This window comes from Astyanax mexicanus, chromosome 16, assembly GCF_023375975.1.
Source record: "Astyanax mexicanus isolate ESR-SI-001 chromosome 16, AstMex3_surface, whole genome shotgun sequence".
In the NCBI taxonomy this organism is placed as follows: domain Eukaryota; kingdom Metazoa; phylum Chordata; class Actinopteri; order Characiformes; family Acestrorhamphidae; genus Astyanax; species Astyanax mexicanus.
Genome location: NC_064423.1, coordinates 3633206 through 3656934, shown reverse-complemented (window position 1 = coordinate 3656934; position 23729 = coordinate 3633206). Strand labels below are relative to the sequence as shown.

Genomic DNA, 23729 nt, shown 5'->3' with positions numbered 1-23729 from the left:
TACTAAGAAGAATGAGTTTATCCCATTGGCAGATTTCTTTGTTTAATATGACTATACTGTATATGCACCCCAATTTATTTATATATATAATAAATATATGCGCATTTAAACCATTATATGCCAGTTGCTAATTTTAGGAAATCTTGCAGCGTTTTAAGAATATGGCATTTAAATTAATTAATTTTTGGTTTGCTATAAGCAAATATATTTCACCTTTTTATATATTTTTATAGTTTTTGCCAATTAATTTATTTTTTTGCAGTGTGTAAGATTATTTAGATTACTTTTTATTATAAGCACGATCAAGCAGCAATCAAGTTATTCTGATTCTTGTGTCCAAAAACAGTGACTTTTTTTTTTTGCTTGATTTATGTGTTACTTCAATCATTTTGAGACTTTGCCATTGCTTTTAGTAAGAAATCTTACTAAGAAAATGTTGCTTACCTCATTGGCAGATATATTTATTGCTTAATATACATATATTTGTCTTAATTTGCATATATTTTGTCGAGTTTTTGCAAGTGGATTTTTTGCAGTGTGGCCTTTTTATACTGCATTATCTTGTAAGTCAGGGATGTGTCTGGTTTCAACAGGTGCATGTGGAGTGCGGTGCAGAGCGGAGGGGAGGAGGAAGTGCTGTCGATCAATGGTAGAACAGGTTAGATGAGTCCAGGTGAGGCAGGAAGCAGCTCACGCTAATTTTTTTTTTTTTCAGCTTCAGAAGAGAAACAAACTGTTCAGTGTTTCACCTGGAAAAGAGGAGAAGACGGAGTTACATGGGAACCTATTAGACACCCATTCTGCTGTCAGCCGAGAGAGAGAGAGAGACAGAAAGAGAGAGAGAGAGACAGAGAGAAAGAGAGAGAGACTGTAAACAATGGGGGACATGCAAGGATTTCATCCCGGCTCGTTGCTGGAAGGTAAATGTTGATGTTTCTGAAAGTCGTTCTCTGTAATGAGCCCCGTGCTCCAGCTCCAGCTGCAGCTGCGGAGTGGTCGGCGTGGTGCTGGATCGGAGGGTTGAGCAGGTGTACCAGGCTGGTGTTCAGAGCCGCTCTGAGCTGCGGTCTCACGCAGAGCGCCGTCTGTTTTGAATGGCTGTAGCAGGGCAGCCTCCTGTGCGCTCTTAAATAACGTTCATTAGGTGAGACAGGGGGATGACACTGGAGGGGGGGGGGGGGGGGGGGGGGCTGCTGTAATTCACTTTTGTGAATCTCTTTTCCGCAAACAACTTTTTTTTTATTACTAAATCAACACATTGTTCATTTAGAATTGTTTTTGAACATATTCTACACTGCTTTTACAGTTTTTACAGTATTTCCCTGTGATTCTGTTCTCTAGAAAACGTAAAATTACAAGAATTGTGCAAAAAAAAAAAGAAAGGTTCATAAAAAAAGGTGGAATAGGCGAAAAATCCATTGACAAAAATTAGACAAATTATATGCAAATTAAGACAAATATATAAGTATATTAAGCAAAAAATTCTGGTAACACTTTACTTGGATGGTTCATTTTATGGCCTTGTTGATGCTTAACTGACATTCAACTAACACTGAATTGAATGTCCATTAAATTTAACTTAACCCTATGTTGAATGTAAATTATTCAAAATAGAACCTAACCAAACACCTAACCTTAACCCTTAATCAACCCTAAAATCTAACTTTACACTTAACCCTAACATTAACCCTTAATCAACCATAAAATCAAACCCTACACCTAACCCTAACCTTAACCCTTAATCAACCCTAAAATCTAACCCTACACCTAACCCTAACCTTAACCCTTAATCAACCCTAAAATCTAACCCTACACCTAACCCTAACCTTAACCCTTAATCAACCCTAAAATCAAACCCTACACCTAACCCTAACCTCAACCATTAATCAACCCTAAAATCTAACCCTAAACTTTACCCTTAATCAACCCTAAAATCTAACCCTACACCTAACCCTAACCTTAACCCTTAATTAACCATAAAATCTAACCCTAACCTTAACCCTTAATCAACCATAAAATCAAACCCTACACCTAACCCTAACCTTAACCCTTAATCAATCATAAAATCAAACCCTACACCTAACCCTAACCTTAACCCTTAATTAACCATAAAATCTAACCCTAACCTTAACCCTTAATCAACCATAAAATCAAACCCTACACCTAACCCTAACCTTAACCCTTAATTAACCATAAAATCTAACCCTACATCTAACCCTAACCTTATCCCTTAATCAACCCTGAAGTCTAACCCTACACCTAACCCAAACCCTAACCTTTAATCGACCCTAAAATCTAACCCTAAACTTTACCCTTAATCAACCCTAAAATCTAACCCTACACCTAACTCCAACCCTAACCTTAACCTAAACTTAAAATCGAACCCTAAACCCAATCCTAAAATACTAAGATAAGTGTTTGGGTTAGAGTTGAATGTAGGGTTATATTCTATAGAGAATCATTTACTTTCACCTTTTAGTTCATTTGCATTTTAATAGACATGCAGTTGAATGTTAATTGAATATCAGTTGAGCATCAAAGAGGCCATCAAATGGACCATCCAAGTAAAGTGTTACCAAAAATCTGCCAATGGGGTAAGCAACATTTTCTTAGTAAGATTTCTTACAAAAAGCAATGGCAACGTCTCAAAATGAGTGAAGTAACACATAAATCAAGCAATAAGGTCGCTGTTTTTGAACAGAAGAATCAGAATAACTTGATTGCTGCTTGATTGTGATTATTTTGAGTTCAAATTACTTAAAATAAGGTACAAATTCTAAGTAAAAATGATTAAGATAATTATTCCTAAAATACACTAACAATGCTTAGTAAGACAAAAAGTCTTATCAGAAAAGAAAATAAGATTTATTGCCTTAAATTTAGAAAATTTTACTTGCTTAGATTTTGTTTTTACAGTATTTCCCCTTTAATTTTACTGTACTTAGTAATGTTTTTATACACAACTTTTTATTTTGTATTTTTTTACTTCTTACATTTTTACACAATTATCTGACATTTCTACTCCTTTTTAGCCTATACTCAGTTGCTGTTTTGGGAAAGACAGACTTGTCAGTGTTTTGCCCTGATGTTGTGTTGGTGGTGCATGTGGGGCACTGCAGGGGCAGTAACAGCAATTGTGCAATATTTAAAGCCGCAGCTATGCTTTATAGGGGTTGTTTCCTTGATTCAGAGTCTAGTCTATTCTTGAACTAAACACAATTTAACTGGAGATTTCCTTTTTTTGAAAGAGTAATAATGTATTAATTCATTATAACAGGCCAGATTCTTTGTCTGGATACTGCCCTTATAGTGTCTCAATCTACCCACAAATTAGCATGTTATGCCCATGCTAACACAGAAGCCTCAAGCTAGCATCCAACTCATGACATAACGTTTGTATCATGATATATACAGTGGTGTGAACAAGTTTGGGCACTACTGATCATTTTCATGGTTTTCCTTTATAAATCATTGGTTGCTGGGAATAATTATTTTATCAAAATTAGGCAGGTTCATAAATTTGGTTCTGGAATGATAATCTCAGTCCCCAAACCTGAATATTATTGTACATCTGTGGTGTGATTTAAAGCTCTCATGCTGTTCATGATCAGAAACCTGAATCAAACCTGACTAAACTGGAGAAGATTTAAATGTTTTGTAAAGAAGAATGAGCCAAAATACCTTCAACCAGAAGCTTCAACCAGACTCTCATTGGAAGCTAAAGGAAGAGTTTAGAGGCTGTTATTTATTTCTGCAAAAGGAGGATCTACTAAATATTGATGTCATTTTTTTATGTTGGGGTGCTCAAATTTATTAACCTGCCTAATTTTGTTTAAGGACAATAATTGCACACTTTCTGTAAATCCTATAAACTTAATTTCACTTATTAAATATCACTGTGTTCATCTGCTATATATGGTATATTTAACTGAAATTGCTGATCTGAACAACCAATGATTTATGAAGGAAAATCATAAAAAAAATTATCAGGGGTGCCCAAACTTTTTCACACCACTGTAAATATGTACATATATATCATTGTGCTATCATAACGACGGGAAAAGTACACCTTGTGTGGCTCAAAAAACACACAAAAGGCATAAACAAATTCTTGTAATTAATCATGGGTGTGTTTTGGTCGTAATGTACACTGATCCAGTCAGTGTGTCAGCTGCCATTCTCTTTAAAAGCTAGGTGTGTTCTGACTTTGGCGGATTGCTATTTTAATGGCGCAGCTACCTGGATGTGTTTAACACTTCTTTGCAGAGGAAACTGCTCTGCTCGTTCACACGGTAAAGGTATGCAAGCCTCTGTCTAGGTTATATTCAGTCAGTGGTGCACCTGTGTTTTCTGTTGCTAAGATAGCAATACACCAGACATTTACCTGAACACGCCTTTCAGTGTAGATAGTGTATATTCACAAGCACTGTTGCTATTTAAATGGTGTAGGCAGAAAGTGTGAAAATAGACTGTTGTAGGGGTGTAAACAACTGAAACCTGTTGCTGCAGTCGTGCAGTTGAGCAGGCGTGCAGGCGTGTGCTGCATGCAGTGGGCTGTCATCATGCTGCTGTGTGGAGGTGTGTGTGGAGGTGTGTGTACAGTGTGTGTGTGTGTGTGTACAGTAAGCCGTTCTTTATTGCATCGCTCTTGCAGGTTGGCTGGCATTCCATCCAGGTAGCTCATTAATGCTGGAGGCTTAATCTCAGTGGACAATAGAAGGAGAGGTGTGTGTGTGTGTGTGTGAGAGAGTTTGTAAGAGAGTATGTGTGTGTGTGTGTGAGTGTGTGTGTTTGTCTCCTGGCTCTGCTGTTTAAGACCCAGGTCACCTTGTCCACACTTGTTAGATTGACGAAACACACTGTGCTCTTTCTGCCTCGGCTCGACGGGTCAAAGGTGTAAACCCGATCAGATTCAACAAGCATATTCACCTCCTCCCTCACCACCACCCGCCCTCCTCACCGTGCACTCTACAGCACCAGCAGCTCACCACTTGCACTACTATAACATTTCATAAAATACTCTCTGTTTATCATGTGTATGATATTTAGTATGATCACTGAGGAAATGCATGAATTATGGGACATTACAGGATTTTGGTACATTTCCTGTCCCATTACTCAAATTTCAAATGTACATATCCAAAATATCTAAATGAATATTTTTGTGAAAAATGTACTTGTTATAAGACAAACTGTAAAATATGGTGGAAAAATAAGCTGCTTAGATATTATTCAAAAGACTGAATACCTTTGGACCACCTCAAAAAATGGCCGTTTTCTCTCGTCCCACACATTGGGTGACCAACTGCTTCGGCAAATTTAACAATTAAAATAAGCTGTAAATAAATGACTTCCTCTTGTATATTTTTGATATGCATCTCCTTTACTTATAAAAAACAACTTCTTTGGTCTACATTGTTTTGCATGTTACAGTTTTTATGCTATTAAGTTGTGTCCCACAACATGCGCTCAACCCTGTTACCATAAGGAATTTTACCTGCAGAGAAAGAGTTACAAATATTTTTCTACTGACACAAAGGAAGTGACATCACAAGGACATTTTCTGCCCACATGGCAAGACCAAGAGTAAGTGCTCAAACAATTTTCAAGGATTTTTTTCCAGATATGTTTGTCCAAGTTGTGTGTGTCATTCAGTGAACGCAACCCTGTTACTCATATTGTAAGACTAATAACGAGTAGAGTCAAAATTTACTTTATATACTTATATAACCATGTTTGTCCTTGATCTTGTATACATAGCTAAATTTTACAGCTAGCATCTGTTCCTGGGGTAAACCACAACTTAGCCTAGATTTGCAACCCTGTTACTGTAAGTTACCAAATATATTGCATAATCTAATTTAAAAAAAACTACTTTGATACCTGAGCTTGATGAATCAAACTTTTTGATAGTCTATTACCTGTATTTAATAAATATATGACTAAAAATTATCAAATTAAAGATCAAATTTGTACCAAAATCCTGGAATATATGGACACCTTCCTAATTATAATCACTCAAGTTTTTAAATTTTTTTGGAAACACAAAAACATTTGAGAGTTGTTATGGCTGCTTAAAAATGAGCAATGGTTTAAAACACACAGAAAATACAGTTGAGCAGTAGAACCAACCAGAATCCTTAATCCTAATTCAACATAAAAAAATAAAAATATATATATTTTATTATATATATATATTAAAAAGACAGAATACGGTTCACCTTTTAACAGCATTGTAGAGCAGTTTTAGCTTTATAGACTTCAGCTATTTTACTGACTATAATGCAGACTAAAAATCAACTAAAAACTAAAAATATATACAGTACAGTACAGCAGAATAACCAACAGAAACACTTCTAATTCAACATTTAGAAAGTATTGATTGACAAAAACAGAAAAATAGTTTATATTTTTACATTTTAACACATATTGTAGAGCATTTCTGTCACATCTTGGCCTCGTCTCGTGTCTCTGTGCGTCTTCCCCACGTGACCTGTGCTCCCCTGTGTCTCCTGTCTCAGTACTTTTCCATGTGTGTCTCATTTGTAGCTCCGCCCCTTCCCCAGGTGTTTCCAATTCTAGTGTGTTTGTGTTACTATAAATAGCCCTCCTCTGCCACCTTGTCCTCCGTCGGTCTTTGCACTAACCCCTGTTGTTTGTCGTACCTCTGTTTCTTGTGTTCATTCCTGCGCTCCTTGGTTTCATTGTTCTGTGTTTACCCGTCTATTTGTTTACTTGTTATTTATTTATTAAATTATTGTTTATTGATTTCACCCTACCTGCACTTGCGTCCGCCTCCTCGTCTCCCTGCCTGGGTCATTCGTGACAATTTCCAGCTTAATGGACTTCTGCTGACTAAAATGCAGAGTAAAAAAAACAAAAAAAAGTCAGGTAATATTTATAGCCTATAGCCTTTATTAATAAGAATAATCATCTCTTACCAATTGGGGACAAGACCTGACTTGTGGACATTAGTTAAGTGATGTTAGCTCCATCCTAGAAGGCTATTAAAAGTCACACATTATCTTGATTTATAAATGTTTAATAAACTATTATTATCCACTCTTGATGTAGGACACTATCCTAAAAGGGCTAGAATCAATTTGATCAACTAACGATGAAGCAAATTTTACCATAGGTGGTCACGTAGCATCATGATGCAGTATGATCTCACACTGACATCATGCACTCATGCGATGATAAGACATGACACTGCACACAGCACCACCAGAAAGCTAATCACCAGAATATTGAATTCACCTGTTCACCTTCCTGTATATACATGTATCGTAGGTTTTCCTTGCTACAAAGCGTTATCTCATTGCCTTTGCTTGCCTGTTCTGTGACAACCTTGTTTCGGTTCTTTTCAACTCTGATTTTTGCCTGCTCTTCACTGTTGCCTCCTCGTGTATGATTTAGGTATTAACATGCCTATGTATGGTGTGTTTATTCTCTCTGGCTGCTGTTTACTGGTATTGACCCTGCTCTTTTTGACTACCTGAATACATTTGCGCAGATCTGAATCCTGTTCAGCCATGACATTATTTGATTTTTACTTTTAGATTTGTTTTATAATGTAGATTTTTTTAATGTATATATTTTTTTCTGTTATATTATTAGATTTATTAGATTTTAGATTATTAGAATTATATTATTTTTTTGCTTTTCAAAAAGTTTATATTTTCCAGATTATTGACATTGCTGAAGCAATTACATCCAACAAACTTTCATCTCTCTTAACTCAAAAAATAGGGTCTGCTGCTTTACATTTGGAAACTTTGAAATAAAAAAAAAATCTATTTCAATTCAATGAGTATGCTTATCTGCACTCAAAAATACATCCATAATTAAATTACTAGATTTATCAGATTATTTACGTAGTGATGTAAACAGCATAGCAGTATACAATAGACACTGTTATCTGTTAATCTGTTAATGTTTTAATGCTCATTATAAGTTTTTCAATTTATTTATTAAACCATTTTTTTAAATAAACAGTAAAAACTATATAAAGTAGGATACACAGCTGGAGACCCTACTGCCTGTATTTTACAGTAACTGCTTTTTTTCAGTGTTAGTTTCTCCATTATCTGATTAATCAAGTTATTGTAAATGGTTTACTTGAATTTCTGAAAACTCTGATATTTTACAATAATTGGATTATGAAGCGAATGTAAACGCACTGGATCTTAACCAGGTTTCAGTGCAGGAACACGCTTGCCCGGCGGTGGGCGGCGAGCTGAAACTTGATGCAGTGCTTTTTGTGCAGTCTGTCATTGATAAGGACGGAACTACATTCCTCCCACTGTCTGCGCAGACTTCTGCAGTTGAGTTAGTGGTGGAGAACTAATAACTCAACCCTGCCCTCAACCCTGAGATCACATCGTATCAGTGCTCTCTCTCTTTCTCTCTCTCTCTTTCTTTCTCTCTCTCCCACCTTTCTTTCTTTTGAAATATGATCTTTTGAATTACAAAGGAGCACAGAGCCCATCACCGTGGCCCGGTATCTCAGCCCTGGTCGGCCGTCCCTTGTTATCTGCCCTTGGAGCATTTGTTCATTATCATTGGCCATTGATAAGCCCAGCTCAGAGCTCCTCCGGATTGTAAAGGCAAGCGGATACCCCAGCGTAACACATGTCCTGCCCACCGGTTTCACCTTGTCGAGCACACACAAGAAGCCAGGGGCCTTGATGTGCAGTGTTTATTATTATCAGGAAGAGGAGAGCAGTGCGTACCCTGTTCATGAAGGTCTTTGTGGTTTTTTTTTTACTTAAAAAAATGCATCTAATGGCCTCAGTAGGTTACCATCAGTCTGTCACATTCACATTTAGTCCTTCTTTCACTCTTTATGAAGTGATAACAGCAATTGTCCATAAAGTATCCACCTTACACTGCAAAAAATCCATTGGCAAAAACTAGACAAAAATATATGCAAATTAAGACAAATATATCTATATTAAGCAAAAAAAAAAAAAAATCTGCCAATGGGGTAAGCTAAATGTTCTTAGTAAGATTTCTTACAAAAAGCAATGACAAAGTCTCAAAATGAGAGAAGTAACACAAAACTAAATCAAGCAAAAAAAGTCACTGTTTTGGACACAAGAATCAGAATAACTTGATTGCTGCTTGATTGTGCTTATTTTGAGTTCAAATTACTTAAAATAAGGTAAACATTCTAAGTAAGAATGATTAAGATAATTATACCTAAAATAAGCAAAATAATCTAACACTTACACAATGCTTAGTAAGACACAAAAAAGTCTTATCAGAGATTTAATGCCTTAAATTAAGAAAACTTCACTTGCTAAGATTTAGTTTTTTTGCAGAGTGTAAGAGTTAGTTTCTTCAGCATTGTGAATTTCAGGTCATGTTGTATTTAAAATGAATGGACACTGATCATGAAGTAGCTAACTATGCTACAAACAAACAAACACTCCAAAAGCCTGTTTAACCCTTATTTATACACTGGAAAAAGTGATGAGTAAAATTGACTTAAAAAAAGTTTCGCAACTTTCTGCATTCGCGTTTTTTTTAAGTCAATTTAATTTCAGATAAATTTAAGTAACTTCAATTCGGTTTCAAGACTTAAATTTTCCATAGAGAAAATAAGTGAACTGAACTTCAGTCAATCCTTTCTTTTAGTAAACTTTACTTCATTTATTTTTGCTAAGGTTATTTTTTTAGTAAAGTTTACTAAAAGAAAGGATTGATTCAGTAAAAATAAATGAAGTAAAGTTTACTAGAAGAAGGATTGACTGAAGTTCTGAAAACTGTTTATTTTGATGAGTAAAGCGCTTCAATTTATTTACAGTAAGCGTCAATTTCCAGATTTTCACTAAGTCTGGGTGCAGCAGCAACAGCATTAGCGACTAATCATTAGCCACAGTTAGCTAGCAAACGTCGTCTGACAGCAGTACACTGAGAAACCCTAAGTGTTCCGGTAAGCCAGGGCGATATCAGCTAGCGGTTTGTCCCGCGTAGCTTGGAATTTTAACTTGTTCTTATTTTAAATATTGCAGTACTTCAACTACTGCTCAAAAACAATATTTACAATGCAGTTTTCATTTACAATGTAGAAAAAAAATAATACAAATAAAAACATTGAATAAAAAGGTATGTCCAAACGTTTGACTGGTGCTGTATAAGGATTGACTTAAAATCAGTTCACTTATTTACTTTATGTGACATTTTTTAAGTCTTGAAGCCAAGTTGAAGTTACTTAAATTTATCTGAAATTAAATGTACTTAAAAGAAAAGCAAATGCAGAAAGTTGCAACACTTTTTTTAAAGTAAATTTTACACTTATATTTATTTTTTTCAGTGCACTAAATTCTAATATTACACGTTAAAATCACAGCAGGGTTGGGACCGGAGCGGGCGCAGTGGGCCTGATGTGTTCAGTGTGTTCAGTGGTTTTTACACTGAGTTGAAGTTAATCTCAATTCTTTGCACAGAGGCCCACGGCCTTAGGCTTCACAACTGCCAACTGCAGCACCTGCTTTATTTATGATATTCCTTCACCGGTCAGAGGGAAAGTAATGCACCCACCCCTCCATGCGTTTCTTTTTCTTTTCTTTTTTTCAGAGTAAAAACTCTCCGTGGCTCTGTAATGGATTTGTCAAGTCTGTAATGGAGTTTGTCAACAGGAAAAGAAGGGAAAAAAAAGTTGCCAGCAGACGTCCATAAAGCAAACGCTAAGCTTCCCTTTCCGTGCTAGCTATTTAAATACGTCAATTTAAATCCAGCCCATAATGTGGCACGTTTCTCTCTCTCTCTCTCTCTCTCTCTCTCTCTCTCTCTCTTTTCTCCAGTCTCTCAGACTGAGCCGAGCAGCGAAACCTCCAGTGTTCCTCCTGTGAGTCTCACGTAACATGAGTCACGCTCCGACTCGGCGCTAACTGTTTACGCCCGGTGCAGGGAGGTCATTTGCTGACTGTGGATGTCTGCACGTAGCTGCGAGATGTTTTGGTGAATAGTCATTCAGACGCAGGAGTTCAGTGATTCAGCACGAGGCAAGCAGCAGCTTGGCCTCTTTCAGAGTGCGTCAAAATGATGACGAAGGTCAAGGAAGGACTTTTCTTCTGCTGCTTCTTGCGTTTGACCTGTATTTAGTTCATTATCTCCTCTCCAGCATCCTTTTTTCTCCTTATCTCTCATTGTGTGGCTATAGAAGTCATTTCCCTACTGAGAGCTGTTTTTAAGATCCAATTTATGTGAGGATTTAAGAGTTTTTTTTTTTTTTTTTGTCAGAATTTGTTCATTCATATATTCTAATTTTACCTTTATTTAATCTAAATTGGATAAAGAGTTTTTGCTTTTTTTGCTTAGTATGACAAGAAAAAAAAAATATGCTTGAAAACCAAAGCTTGAATACACTGTAAAAAGGTTGCTAGTAACTAATTGTAAAATTACAGTAATTTATTGTGAAAAAAGATTACAGCAAATTACTGAATAATATGAGTAATATGATTTACTGTATCATATTTTTCTTACTATAACTTATATATAATCTATACTATAGATATTATAATCAATGAACGTCTACTTTCTAATCTGGTCTATATTCATACATAAATCACACCAGATTATGAAGGGCATTATGCAACACTAGTAAGGAACAGTGGTGTCGCCATGTTTCTGATTCTTCTAATTCTTCTAATTCAGCGGGTCTCGTCGCTAGAAGTGGCAGTAAAGAAAAGCTAAGCTTTACCTAAGCTAAAGCTAGGCTAACTAGTAAAGTAAAGCTAAGCTAAGTTAACAAAACTGTAATTCCTAAACAAAACATTTAAACTTTTAAAGTTAAACGAGTGCTGGATGTTAATCTACACATAGTTCTCTTCTGAAAACTGTTTATTTTGGTGAGTAAAGCAGTTCCATTTATGTTCAGTATACTTCAATTTCCATATTTTCACGAAGGCTGGGTGCAGCAGCATTAGCGTTATTCGGCTAATCGTGAGCTAGGAAATGCTGTCTAAAGAACCCTGAGTGTTCCGGTAAGCCAGGGTAATATCAGTTAGTGGTTCGTCCCACTTAGCTTGGTTTTAACACGATAAACACGCAGACGACACTCTAATATACTCACCTCTGAAGGGCAAAAGAGCTAGCGCTTACTGCGGTTAGCGGCTAATGCCAATACTGCTCCAGCAGTGCTAGCCAGGGTTCTCAATCAAAATAATTCATTATTTCAGCTAATTCTTAAATACACTTTTTACAGTGAGGTATTTATTTACAATTTAGGGAAAAAAATATGTTAAGTGGTACTGTACATCACATTAACTGTATCTCTAACAGTATCTCTACAGTATGTACTTTAGCATATCCACAGAGCAGGGAAGCGTGCACCGGTGCAGCAGTGATATTTTCTTGGATGCTGATCTGCAGGAGATGGCAGTCCCTGCTCGCCTCCCTCTGCTGCAGCTCCACAGCAGATTTATGAGCGCACGAGGCCAGACTGCAGTACCTGCTATGACATGCTTGATTGCTAATAGAGCTGGGATGGGTTGGAGATTGTGGGGCTGTCAGAGCGAGGGTCAGGGATTTCGGCCAAAGCAGCAGTCAGCGGGGGAATGGAATCTAAATGAATAGACCTGAATATCACTCTCATTATTGGAGATCTTGCACTTCTGCTGAAATAAGAACGGAATACTGAGCTTTAATTATCAGCTTTAATCGGTCGCTCCTTTCTCTCATCAGCAACAGAAATAAAAACACGTGCACTCAGAAGCAATCGATCGACAGGAATGAAACTCGGTGGGTCGTGGTGCGACATAAATTGTGTTACATGCAGATGATTCAAGTTTCACGCTGTACTAATATATAAAAGTATGACTACATACAGGCATTGAGTGTTTTTTACATTCTGACTTATGTTGTTGGGTTGGTATACTGTAAAAAAGAACACTTGAAATTGTTCTTTTTTATGTCAGTTGATCTATATATATATATATATATATATATATATATATATATATATATATATATATATATATATATAAACTATAGCAAACTATTTGCCTCAACTAACATTTAACATTTAGATTTTTGTTAAGAGGGGAACTAAACTCCCTGATTTTTTGCTGACTCCACCCACAGCTCAAATTTGAAAAATGCAAAAAAAAATTTAAGGGGGAGTAGCTTAGGAGGGGCACTTGGTGATGTATGGGTTTAGGGGTGGGGCAGGAGGGAGAGCTGATTGATTGGCTGAGCGGTGAGACGCAGATGATTGGATGTCAGCAGGGGGGGTTATTGGTATTATTGATTGATTGATCTGCATATTGTGATGTTCGATGTGTCTGCGTATCAAAGTACACGGACACATCATCCTCGCCTATAGCACAGTTAAACCTAAGAGGGCGCTGCAGAGGCAGAAATTACCACAATAAAAAAAGTGTTTTTTAAAGGTTAGAAAATGTTTATAAAAAATTTAAGCAGGACTCGTATGTTTCATTTCTTCATAAGAACACATTTTAGCTATTAATAAAAAAATATATATATATATATTTATATATAAATATATATATATATATATATATATATATATATATATATATATATATATATATATATATATATATATATATATATGGTTTAGGGTTTAGTAGGTCTTTAAGGCTTCTTTTACGACTTCATTTAAGTAAAGCATATATTTGAAATGTTCATTTAAAGACAGGTGGGGAAAGAAAATTATATCAGAAAATGATGCTTGCCCTTACAGCCTAAAATATAAAACACCTGTAATTACACATAATATATGATATACAAGTTTGTCTAAGGTAGCCCAGGGTGGAATCACTACACACTGATGGTAAGTGTCTGTAAGAAACTGGGGGACACACCCACACAGTATGCAAATAGGTATTATAAATAAGATCTCGCCCCCTGCAACACTCAGATGTGTTCCATTAAAGCAAATTCTGGAATTACAGTGTGGCTGCTGGGTGGCGATACCTGTAAAGCTGAGCTAAGCTAATTAAACAAAACTGTAATTCTTATAAAAATATAAGATTTCTTTCCTTAACAAATTGGGTGAGTAAAGCACTTACGTTTATTTACAGTAGGCTCAGATTTCCAGATTTTCTGGAGGCTGGAGGCTGGGGGCAGCATCATTAGCATTAGCAGCTAACCGCTAGTGCTAGCTATGGTTAGAGACTAATGTGGCCCATCAGTAGTGCTACACTGAGGAACCCTGAGTGTTCTGGTAAGCCAGGGCGCTATCATTAAGCAGTTTGTCCCACATAGCTTGTTTTAACACGGTAAACATGCTGACTACTGTCCGCTGTACTCACCTCTGAATGGCAAGAGAGCTAGTGCTTAGTGTGGTTAGCGGCTAATGCTAATGCTGCTCCAGCAATGCTAGCTGAAGTTAGCAGCAGGTTACCGCTTAATAATACTCACCTCTGAATGGCGAAAGAGCTAGCGCTTAGTGTGTTTAGCGGCTAATGCTAATGCTGCTAAAGCAGTGCTAGCTGATGTTAGCAGCAGGTTACCGCTCAATAATACTCACCTCTGAATGGCGAAAAGAGCTAGTGCTTAGTGTGGTTAGCGGCTAATGCTAATGCTGCTCCAGCAGTGCTAGCTGATGTTAGCAGCAGGTTACCGCTCAATAATACTCACCTCTGAATGGCGAAAGAACTTGTGCTTAGCGCAGTTAGCGGCTAATGCTAACGCTGCTGGAGAACTACATTAAAACTCCAGTATAACTCTGCACTTCAGCGGAGTGGCAGAGTTTACTGCTTCTTACAACCTGACTGGTAAAATTCCAACATAAGATGCGTCGGATTATAAGGGGCAATGACAACTTTTGAAAAGAATAAAAAATTAAAGGATTTAAGTGCTCCTTATAGTGCAAAAAATACAGCAAATCTTGATTATTCCTGATAACCTCCTGCTTATCTATCTTCCAAATGGCATTGTGATGCGATACTTTCTTTTGGATGCAACTATTTTTGATGATGAGTTTATGTATAATAATTCCAAGTTCCAAGATTAGACTCCAGCGTAGTAATTGGGTATTTCAGGAAGGCATGGAGAATCATCATTTAGAGTACACTGACTGTTTTACGCTTTTTGCTCAGAGAGCCTCTTTTTGTCTGCAGGGTAGATCGTCCAGCGCTATAGATGCTCAGAGACTGAATGCCACTTCTGGAAATGTAATTACATCTCACAATACAGACCACACATTATTATTAAAGGAAGAAAATGCAGAAGAATGCGTGCCTTTTAGGTGAACTGTGCATAAGAATGAGAGTTTTTTTTTCTTCTATTTCTCTGCGGAGCGAGCCCTGGGAAATCCTGTCCAAAGCAATGGATGGTGCCTTTCTGCTCGGGCTAAATGGGTCAGCCCTTTGCATCTTTCATGGTTCTCGTGATGCAGCTTTCAGAAAGGCCAAGTATATCAGCTCCTGCATGCATAATAGCGGAGGACACCGATGATGGGATTTTGCGTAATTTACTCCATAGCCGGAGCCCAGCGTTTCCCAGGCAGCGCTCCCATGAGCTGGTTTAAATGGGATATAATGGGATGGATCAGGCGTGGACTCTGAAGTCTCAAGGACACTGTTCCTAAATGCATAATCATGCAGTAGATGCTGGAGAAGAAGAGAGGCATAGCCTTCATACAGTACATAACCAGACTGAAGGTGTGCTGTTGTCATGAATGCGGATGCTGGTTCTGATGTATATTTCGTCATTTTACATTCACAACGTTGGTTTTTAACCCTTGTGTGGTGTTCGGGTCTGTGGGACCCGTTTTCATTTTTCATCAAATGATACTAAAAATATTTTTTCTAACTCAAACTCATTGGCATCGGCTCATTTTTTTGTGAAAAACATATATCAAAACACATTTTCGATAAACACACACTGTACCCCCCCTCCCCCCCCTACACATGTATATTACATACAGTATGTTTGGCCAAGGGCTAATAAACATTGCTTCATTTGTAAATTTGAAACTAAACAAATTTTCTACTCATATCTTGAGTTAAATTCATTTTCTTTTACATTTTATTAAAAAACTAATAAAAAAAAGAGTAGCACTTTTTAAAAGAAATGTAACATAAGAAAGATAAAGGGCAAATATTAACCATGTAAGCTGTTTATATCGCTTGCAATTTAGGTGAAGTAAGCATGTGTAAAGCATTTTAATGTAAAATTGCTTAATTTTGCTGAATTAAATACAAATAACAAAGTAAACGAGTAACAAAAATATGAACACCACACAAGGGTTAAATTAGCGAGAACACTGAGAAACCTTATTTTTTTGTAGCATGTGTGACATATACACTTTACAGAGGGTTTTCTATCGGTAAAATGCCAAACAATGCTGTAAATACAATAATGCTGTATTTTATTTGCATACCCCAACCCTCACTTACCATCAGTGTATAGTCTTATCCTCCAGTACTACCCTCCGTTACTTATGTCATTTGATTTGAACCCCATTGTTGCAAATTGCATCAAAAATCGTTCATTATTTATATAGCTTATTTATTTAGGAATGCATCAGTGCACCAACATGATTCATACATTGTGAAAAACAGGGAACCCTATTGTTTCTAAAAAAAAAAAAAAAAAAAAAATAGCACTGACCTTACGCTGAACTGACATGTTTTTTTAAAGAAATCTAGAGGTGGAAATATTAAAGAAAAATCGATAAAACTTTCTATGAATGTCATCTCTATAAGACTCTATAAACATACTCATAACACATTATAATGCATTCATAAGGCATTATAAACAAGGCTATACATATTTATAAAACTCGATTCATCATAGCCATGTTTATTATGCATCATGAACTGTGATTATAAATCATTAATAGCTGTGTTTATAACATGTTATACATCAATACCAAGAAGCTCAGTCCCAGCTTGTAGACTGTATTATGACTAAAAAAGCTTCCAACTTATAAACACGCCCTCAATAATCCTATAAATATATTTTATACACTCATTAATCATTTTTTGCCATGAACAGAATATTCATTATAGTCAATTATAATGTATTATAACAGGTCTTTGTGCGCTCTAAGTAAAGTGCCAGACTTTATATATACAACATATGTATTATAAGCACAGCTTATAATGTATTATGATCACAAGTCATAATGCTTTTTAAACATGCCTATAATGGGTTATGCATTTTTATAAGTATTTATAGCCATGTTTATAATGCCTTATGATTGCATTATAATATGTTATGGATGTGGTTATAGAGTCTAACAGAGATGACATTCGTAGAAAGTGTTACCGACAAATCTTTATACTTTCAACTAATATACACTCTAATCAACTCGTACTGAAAAGAAAACTCGGTAACACTTTCTATCAATGTCATCTTTTTTAGACGCTATAACCACATTCATAACATATTATAATGCATGCATAAGGCATTATAAACATGGCTATAAATGTTTATAAAAATTGCATTACCCATTATAGCCATGTTTGTTAAGCATTTTGACCTGTAATCATAATACACTATAAGCTGTGCTTATAATATATATGTTAAAATAGTATATATCTATCATTAATAATCTATTCCTACAATAGAAGTCTGGCACTTTACTTAGAGCGCACAAAGACCTGTTATAATACATTGTAATTGACTATAACTAATATTATATTCAAGACAAGAATAATTTATGAGTGGTTAAAATATATTTATAGGTTTACTGAGGGTGTGTTTATATAAGTTGGAAGCTGGAGTATTTTTGCTATTAATGTATTACATGTTATAAACACAGCTATTAATGCATTATAATCACAGTTCATGACGCATAATAAACATGGCTATAATGAATTATAATTTTTTATAAATATGCCATGTTTATAATGCCTTATGAATGCATTATAATGTGTTATGAGTATGTTTATAGAGTCTTATAGAGATGACATTCAAAGAAAGTGTTACCGAACACTCTTGTGCGAATTGATTTGTGCATTTAAAAAATAAGTTAAAACAAAAAACAGACTCTGGGTAAAATTTTGATTGAACATGATAAATTCCATAAAGATTAAAAAATTCTAAAAGCATTTACATCTGAAATTATGGCATTTTCAAGTAGCTCAATGTTTCTTCTGGTATAAAGAAAAATAATAGTGTGTGTCTTTCTCCTAACATAACTCTGTTATAATAACAGGTGAAAGGGAAAATGATAAGAAAAATGGAGAAAAAAACACACCAAAATAGGCTGGGGTTCAAAGGGTTAAATCATGGTTGATTGTATGACTGCCATGTTGTAGGTCATAAGAACAAGTTACCATTCGCTTTACTGCAAATATGACTACTGCTAATAGAGTTCACCCCATATGATTGAAACATAGACTGTTTTTTTATATTACAAGTTTGTACCAAGTGCAAATTGCTGCTTCAAATAATATTATTTATCCTATTAGTTAACTAACTTAAGTAGCCAAATGGTAGTTTCTGGGTTTTTACAGCAGTAAATTTAGCAACTGGATTTTTTAAGACATCCTAGAAAGTATTGATTTATAGTATATTGTATATTAGTGCATTTACAAAAAAAATCTGTTTAAAATGTGCAACTCATATATGATATAGATGTATTAAACCCACAGAGTGATCTATTTTAAGTGTTTATTTCTTTTATTGTTGATGATTATGAAGTTTACAACCAATGAAACCCAAAAATCATTGTCTCAGAAAATTAGAATATTATACAGACATCCCAAGTTGCAAAAGTTGATTTTAGGGAGGTTAACCCCCCCCCCCCCCCACCCCCCCCCAAAAAAACAAACAAACAAACAAACAAACAAAGAAAACAAACAAAAAAAAAACACTAAAAAACTACTTTACTTTTATATTAATAAATTTTACTTTTTTTTAAATTAAATTTAGAGTTCTCAGAGGTGAAATAAGTTTTATCTTTTTTCTTTTTGGAATGCCCTGCCTTACTTTTTTTACTTTTTTTTGGGAAAAAAGCCTTTATTTGACAAAAATTAACAGTTACGATATAACAAAAAAAATGCACAACATCAAAAACTTTTCATATCATATTACAATAATTATTAATATTGCCTCCGCCATGATCTGCTTTCTCCCACTCGCTGAACAAATCCCGTCCGGGAGGGGGGAAAAACACTGCCCGCCCACACTAAAAACTGATTGGCTGTCTCACAGACTCTTTGCAGAGAACAGGCCAATCAGAACCCTCTCTGTTTTCTCTCTCTCCTTCCCACACGCGATTAGAGAATTAAAGTCTGTGGCCTGTGTGCGCGTTTGGGGCACTCGTTCTGAATTCAGGGAGATTATATGTGACTCGCGGGCATCAGGGAGCCGCTACCGAAATGCGGAAGACTCCCGCAGCTTCAGGGAGACTTGGTTTGTCTGTATAATATAAGACCAATTGGTACTTTTGACAGTGTGGGCAGTGTGCCAAGTCCTGCTGGAAAATGAAATCCGCATCTCCATAAACATTGTCAGACAAGGGAAAATGACGCCCTGTGTGTGACAGTCAGTCACAAACATATCGGTACAGAACGCCGCTCTGACGGTGTGATTGGGTTTATCTGTTACTGAAACTCTGAAACCTTTGAAAAATGACACTTATTCACTCCTGTTGGGTGAATTCTGCCGCCTGCTTGAAGACACCTTTCTCATACACATAATTATCTCTGTAGGCAGCTTTTAATTGATCTGTAATTACATCTGTTTCAGAAAACGTGTTTCTCTCATCCAAACACACAAGCACTTAAGATTCCTTTCTTTTTAATATTCCACAAATTAGATAAAATAAATAATTATACACACAGGACAGTGGTGTCACGTTAATATATAGTCTGTGTCCAGGACTATTGATTCCCTGCTAAATATACCTTGTGTACGTGAACTCATTTTCAATGCAACTGAAAGAAAGTTCCTTTTAAGCATGTATACCCAAATGTAAAAAAAAAAAATAAATAATAATAATAATAATAATAATAATAATAATAATAATACATAAATAAAAATATAATATTATATTATATATGGGAAAAAATCAGGTGGTGTGGTCATTAATTGTTGCAGATTAAACCATCATTAATAAAATATCTAAATAAAATACACAGGCACATTACTATACAAGGGCTCGGCTCGTACGAGGTGTTATCTTGTAAGTAAGCTTGAGCGAACAAATTGGCCAGTGTGCTCATGGCAAGGCAAGTGAATCATTTAAATGAGGTATAATACACTGTAAATAATGATTCAGAAATGATAAATATAAAAATAATATAAACACCTATTAATTGGGGAGATATCACTCCATATATTTGAGTGAATATTACTTAGTATATTTATTGTAAAATAAAAACAGTAGCAGTCAAATATGTTTCATTATTTTTTAATGTTAATACTAAACTCTTCCAAACTATTAAGAAAAACATATGTAATTATTTAGCAAACAAAACAAAGTGTAATAATGTTTTATATTTTAGATTCTTCAAATTAGCATCTCCTGCTTAGATTAAACAGTTTTACACATCTTGGCTGGATTTTCTCAGTCAGTTTTATGAAGTAGAGTCTCCTGGAAGTTCAGGCTTTCAGTTAACAGCTGTGCTGAACTCATCAAGAGTTAATTACTTGAATTTCTTGTCTCTTAATAAAGTGTTTGAGAGCATCAGTTAAAGTAAAGTAGTGAAGAGGTAGAGTTACAGGTATACAGTGAATAGCTCTACTAGAGCATTTTCTTCCGCTGTTTGGTTTGGTTTCACACAGACATAAACCTACCAAACGCACCAAAATGTGCACCAATAAATCACGCAAGCACATCGTCTCCTCTGATTGGCCAGAGCTGTCTGGTGCGGGAGTAAGAAAGTAAATATAGTGAGAAGACATTCTGTGTTCCAGCATGTAAATCTGTGCAGTGTGAAGCTGCTTTAACTCTGAATCTGCTGCTGCGCTTTCAAACCTGTGTTTTCAGTGGGATGTGCAGAACAGACGTGAGCAGTGAACACTGCACATACCACGCTCAGTGTGTAAACAGCATGGAGCAGCAGAGACAGCATTTGTTCATGACAGTATATTATCTGGCTAATATATCAGATTAAACTGTGCCTTATCAGCAGTTTAGCTTAATTAAAAAGAAGTATTTTTGACAGCTGGATCAGATCCAGACCAGATGATGTTCCAACCACAATCAAACTGCTCTAGAAAAAAACACAAACGCCAAAGAGTTTCTTTGATTTTACCAAATTGAAAACCTATGGAATATAATCAAGAGGAAGATGGATGATCACAAGCCATCAAACCACCAAACTGAACTGCTTGAATTTTTACACCAGGAGTAAAGCAGCATAAAGTTATCCAAAAGCAGTGTGTAAGACTGGTGGGGGAGAACATGATGCCAAGATGCATGAAAAAACTGTGATTAAAAACCAGGGTTATTCCACCAAATATTGATTTCTGAACTCTTGTTTTCTTTGCATTATTTAAGGTCTGAAAGCTCTGCATCTTTTTTTTTTTGTTATTTCAGCCATTTCTCATTTTCTGCAAATTAATGCTCTAAATGACAATATTTTATTTAGAATTTGGGAGAAATGCTGTCTGTAGTTTATAGAATAAAACAACAAAGTTCATTTTACTCAAACATAAACCTTTAAATAGCTAAATCAGATGAATTCATTCGGAAAAAAACGAAAATGAAATAAAACCCCTTTTTGCTTAGTTTATTATATGCTGAATTTTGGAATTTAATGTCAAATGATAGATTAAAACATTCAGTACATTCAGTTTTTATACGGTTTCAGGTCAGGTTTTACAGTGTGACTGATTTAGAAGTGATTCTAAGAGCTAATTTTAATAATTCATGTATGAATTTTCTTCTTCATTTGTGGCAGGAAGTATTAAGCTATAATAATAATCAATATCTCATACTGAAAGAGACCAGGAGGTGAAGGAGAATTGAGGCTCGGTGAGTGAAGGGTTTTAGCTGGTGGTCTTCAGAGGGGAGGTGGAGTTGGGAATTCAGTGCGGAGTGGAAGGACTGGCCTTGGCAGAAATAAATGAAGGTGATGATTTTAGATATGTTTCTGTTTTCTCTGAAATCAGATTGAGCTATTTAATGGAAATGTGGGTCAGCCCGCTCAATTTTCCTTTTGCGCCGGCCGCTCTGTAAAACGTTTTACCCATCAGTTCTGAAGGACGTGAGGGGAAAGACGTGTCAAGTTGTAAAGAGTCTGTGTCCTTCTCAGGAGAGCGTGGGTGGATGGCAGCCTCTTGCATACCGTCTCCAACATAAGGACAATGCCCTCTAGCAGAGAACACACTGTCTCCACACACAGAATTAGGGCAGATTTTTTTCTACATAGTGCAGCAGCTACTGCCTTTGTGGATGCTGTTCAGGATGTGACTCAAAAACGTATCAAACTATGTTCTTTTCTATTGAGTAAAAAAAAAGCATGCACGTACACGTGTTAAACAATGAAACTGAAACACCTGTCATCATTTTAGTGCGTGAGGTTTCATGGCTAAATTGGAGCAGCCTGGTGTTCAATCTTCATTAATTGCACATTATTGCACCAGTAAGAGCTGTAAGAGTGTGAAGGTTCAATTAGCAGGGTAAGAGCACAGTTCTGCTCTAAATATTGCAATGCACACTATAACATTATCTGTGACATACCAGAGTTCAAAAGAGGACAAATTGTTGGTGCACGTCTTGCTGGAGCATCTGTGACCAAGACAGCAAGTCTTTGTGATGCATCAAGAGCCACGGTATCCAGGTTAACATCAGCATACCACCAAGAAGGACCAACCACATCCAACAGGATTAACTGTGGACGCTGTAAGAGGAAGCTGTCTGAAAGGGATGTTCGGGTGCTAACCCGGATTGTATCCAAAAAACATAAAACCACGGCTGATCAAATCACGGCAGAATTCAATGTGCACCTCAACTCTCCTGTTTCCACCAGAACTGTCCGTCACCACAATAAATTATTGTGGTCTAAAAACAGGTGTTTCAGTTTCATTGTTTAACCCCTGTATATCAGAGGATTGAAAAACAAAACAAGGTTGTAAACTTGAGATTAAACATAGGGAATAGATTAAAAGAGATTAATCTCCAGTACTCAGTACAGCATATCTTTAAAGTGAGACTGTATATGGGTTCTACACAGGTGTAATCAATATTCAGGTGATTGACTTCCTAGAGGTGCAGTTTGCATTAACTTGTGATCCAATGAGGAAGTAACGTCATTGTGTGGTGCATTCTGGGTATTGTACAGGAGTGCTTTTGGCACCAAGTGTGACATCTGCAATGCATTTCTCATTGCGATTAATCACAGATTTAATCTGTGATTTAAAAAACAGGTTTATTACACCAAATATTGACTTCTGAACTCTTAAAACTTTGTGAATATGAACTTGTTTTCTTTGCATTATTTGAGGTCTGAAAGCTCTGCATCTTTTATTACTATGTTATTTCAGCCGTTTCTCATTTTCTGCAGCTAAATGCTCTAAATAACAATATTTTTATTTGGAATTTGGGAGAAATGTTGTCTGTAGTTTATAGAATTAAACAACAAAGTTAATTTTGCTCAAACATTAACCTATAAATAGCAAAATCTGAAAAAAACTGATTCAGAAACTTAAGTGGTCTCTCATATATAACAATTTCATATACAGTATGTACATATATTACATTTCCAGAAGGGTCGGGTTGTGCACTATAGGCTTGTAGACTTGAGTTGTCACTGAATTGAGCGTAAATAGATTAGATTTGAGTTGCAGAT

The 23729-nt window shown here is 35.9% G+C and overlaps 1 protein-coding gene across 1 annotated transcript in view; it reads left to right on the top strand.

Moving 5' to 3' along the window:
- The first annotated feature begins 677 nt into the window (after positions 1-677).
- Positions 678-23729, top strand: part of LOC103021590 (inactive N-acetylated-alpha-linked acidic dipeptidase-like protein 2) — a 678577-nt gene continuing 655525 nt past the window's right edge. The window contains exon 1 of the mRNA XM_049465756.1: positions 678-920. Coding sequence (XP_049321713.1) covers positions 878-920 — 43 coding nt within the window. The 5' untranslated portion in view covers positions 678-877. The remainder of the gene's footprint in view (positions 921-23729) is intronic.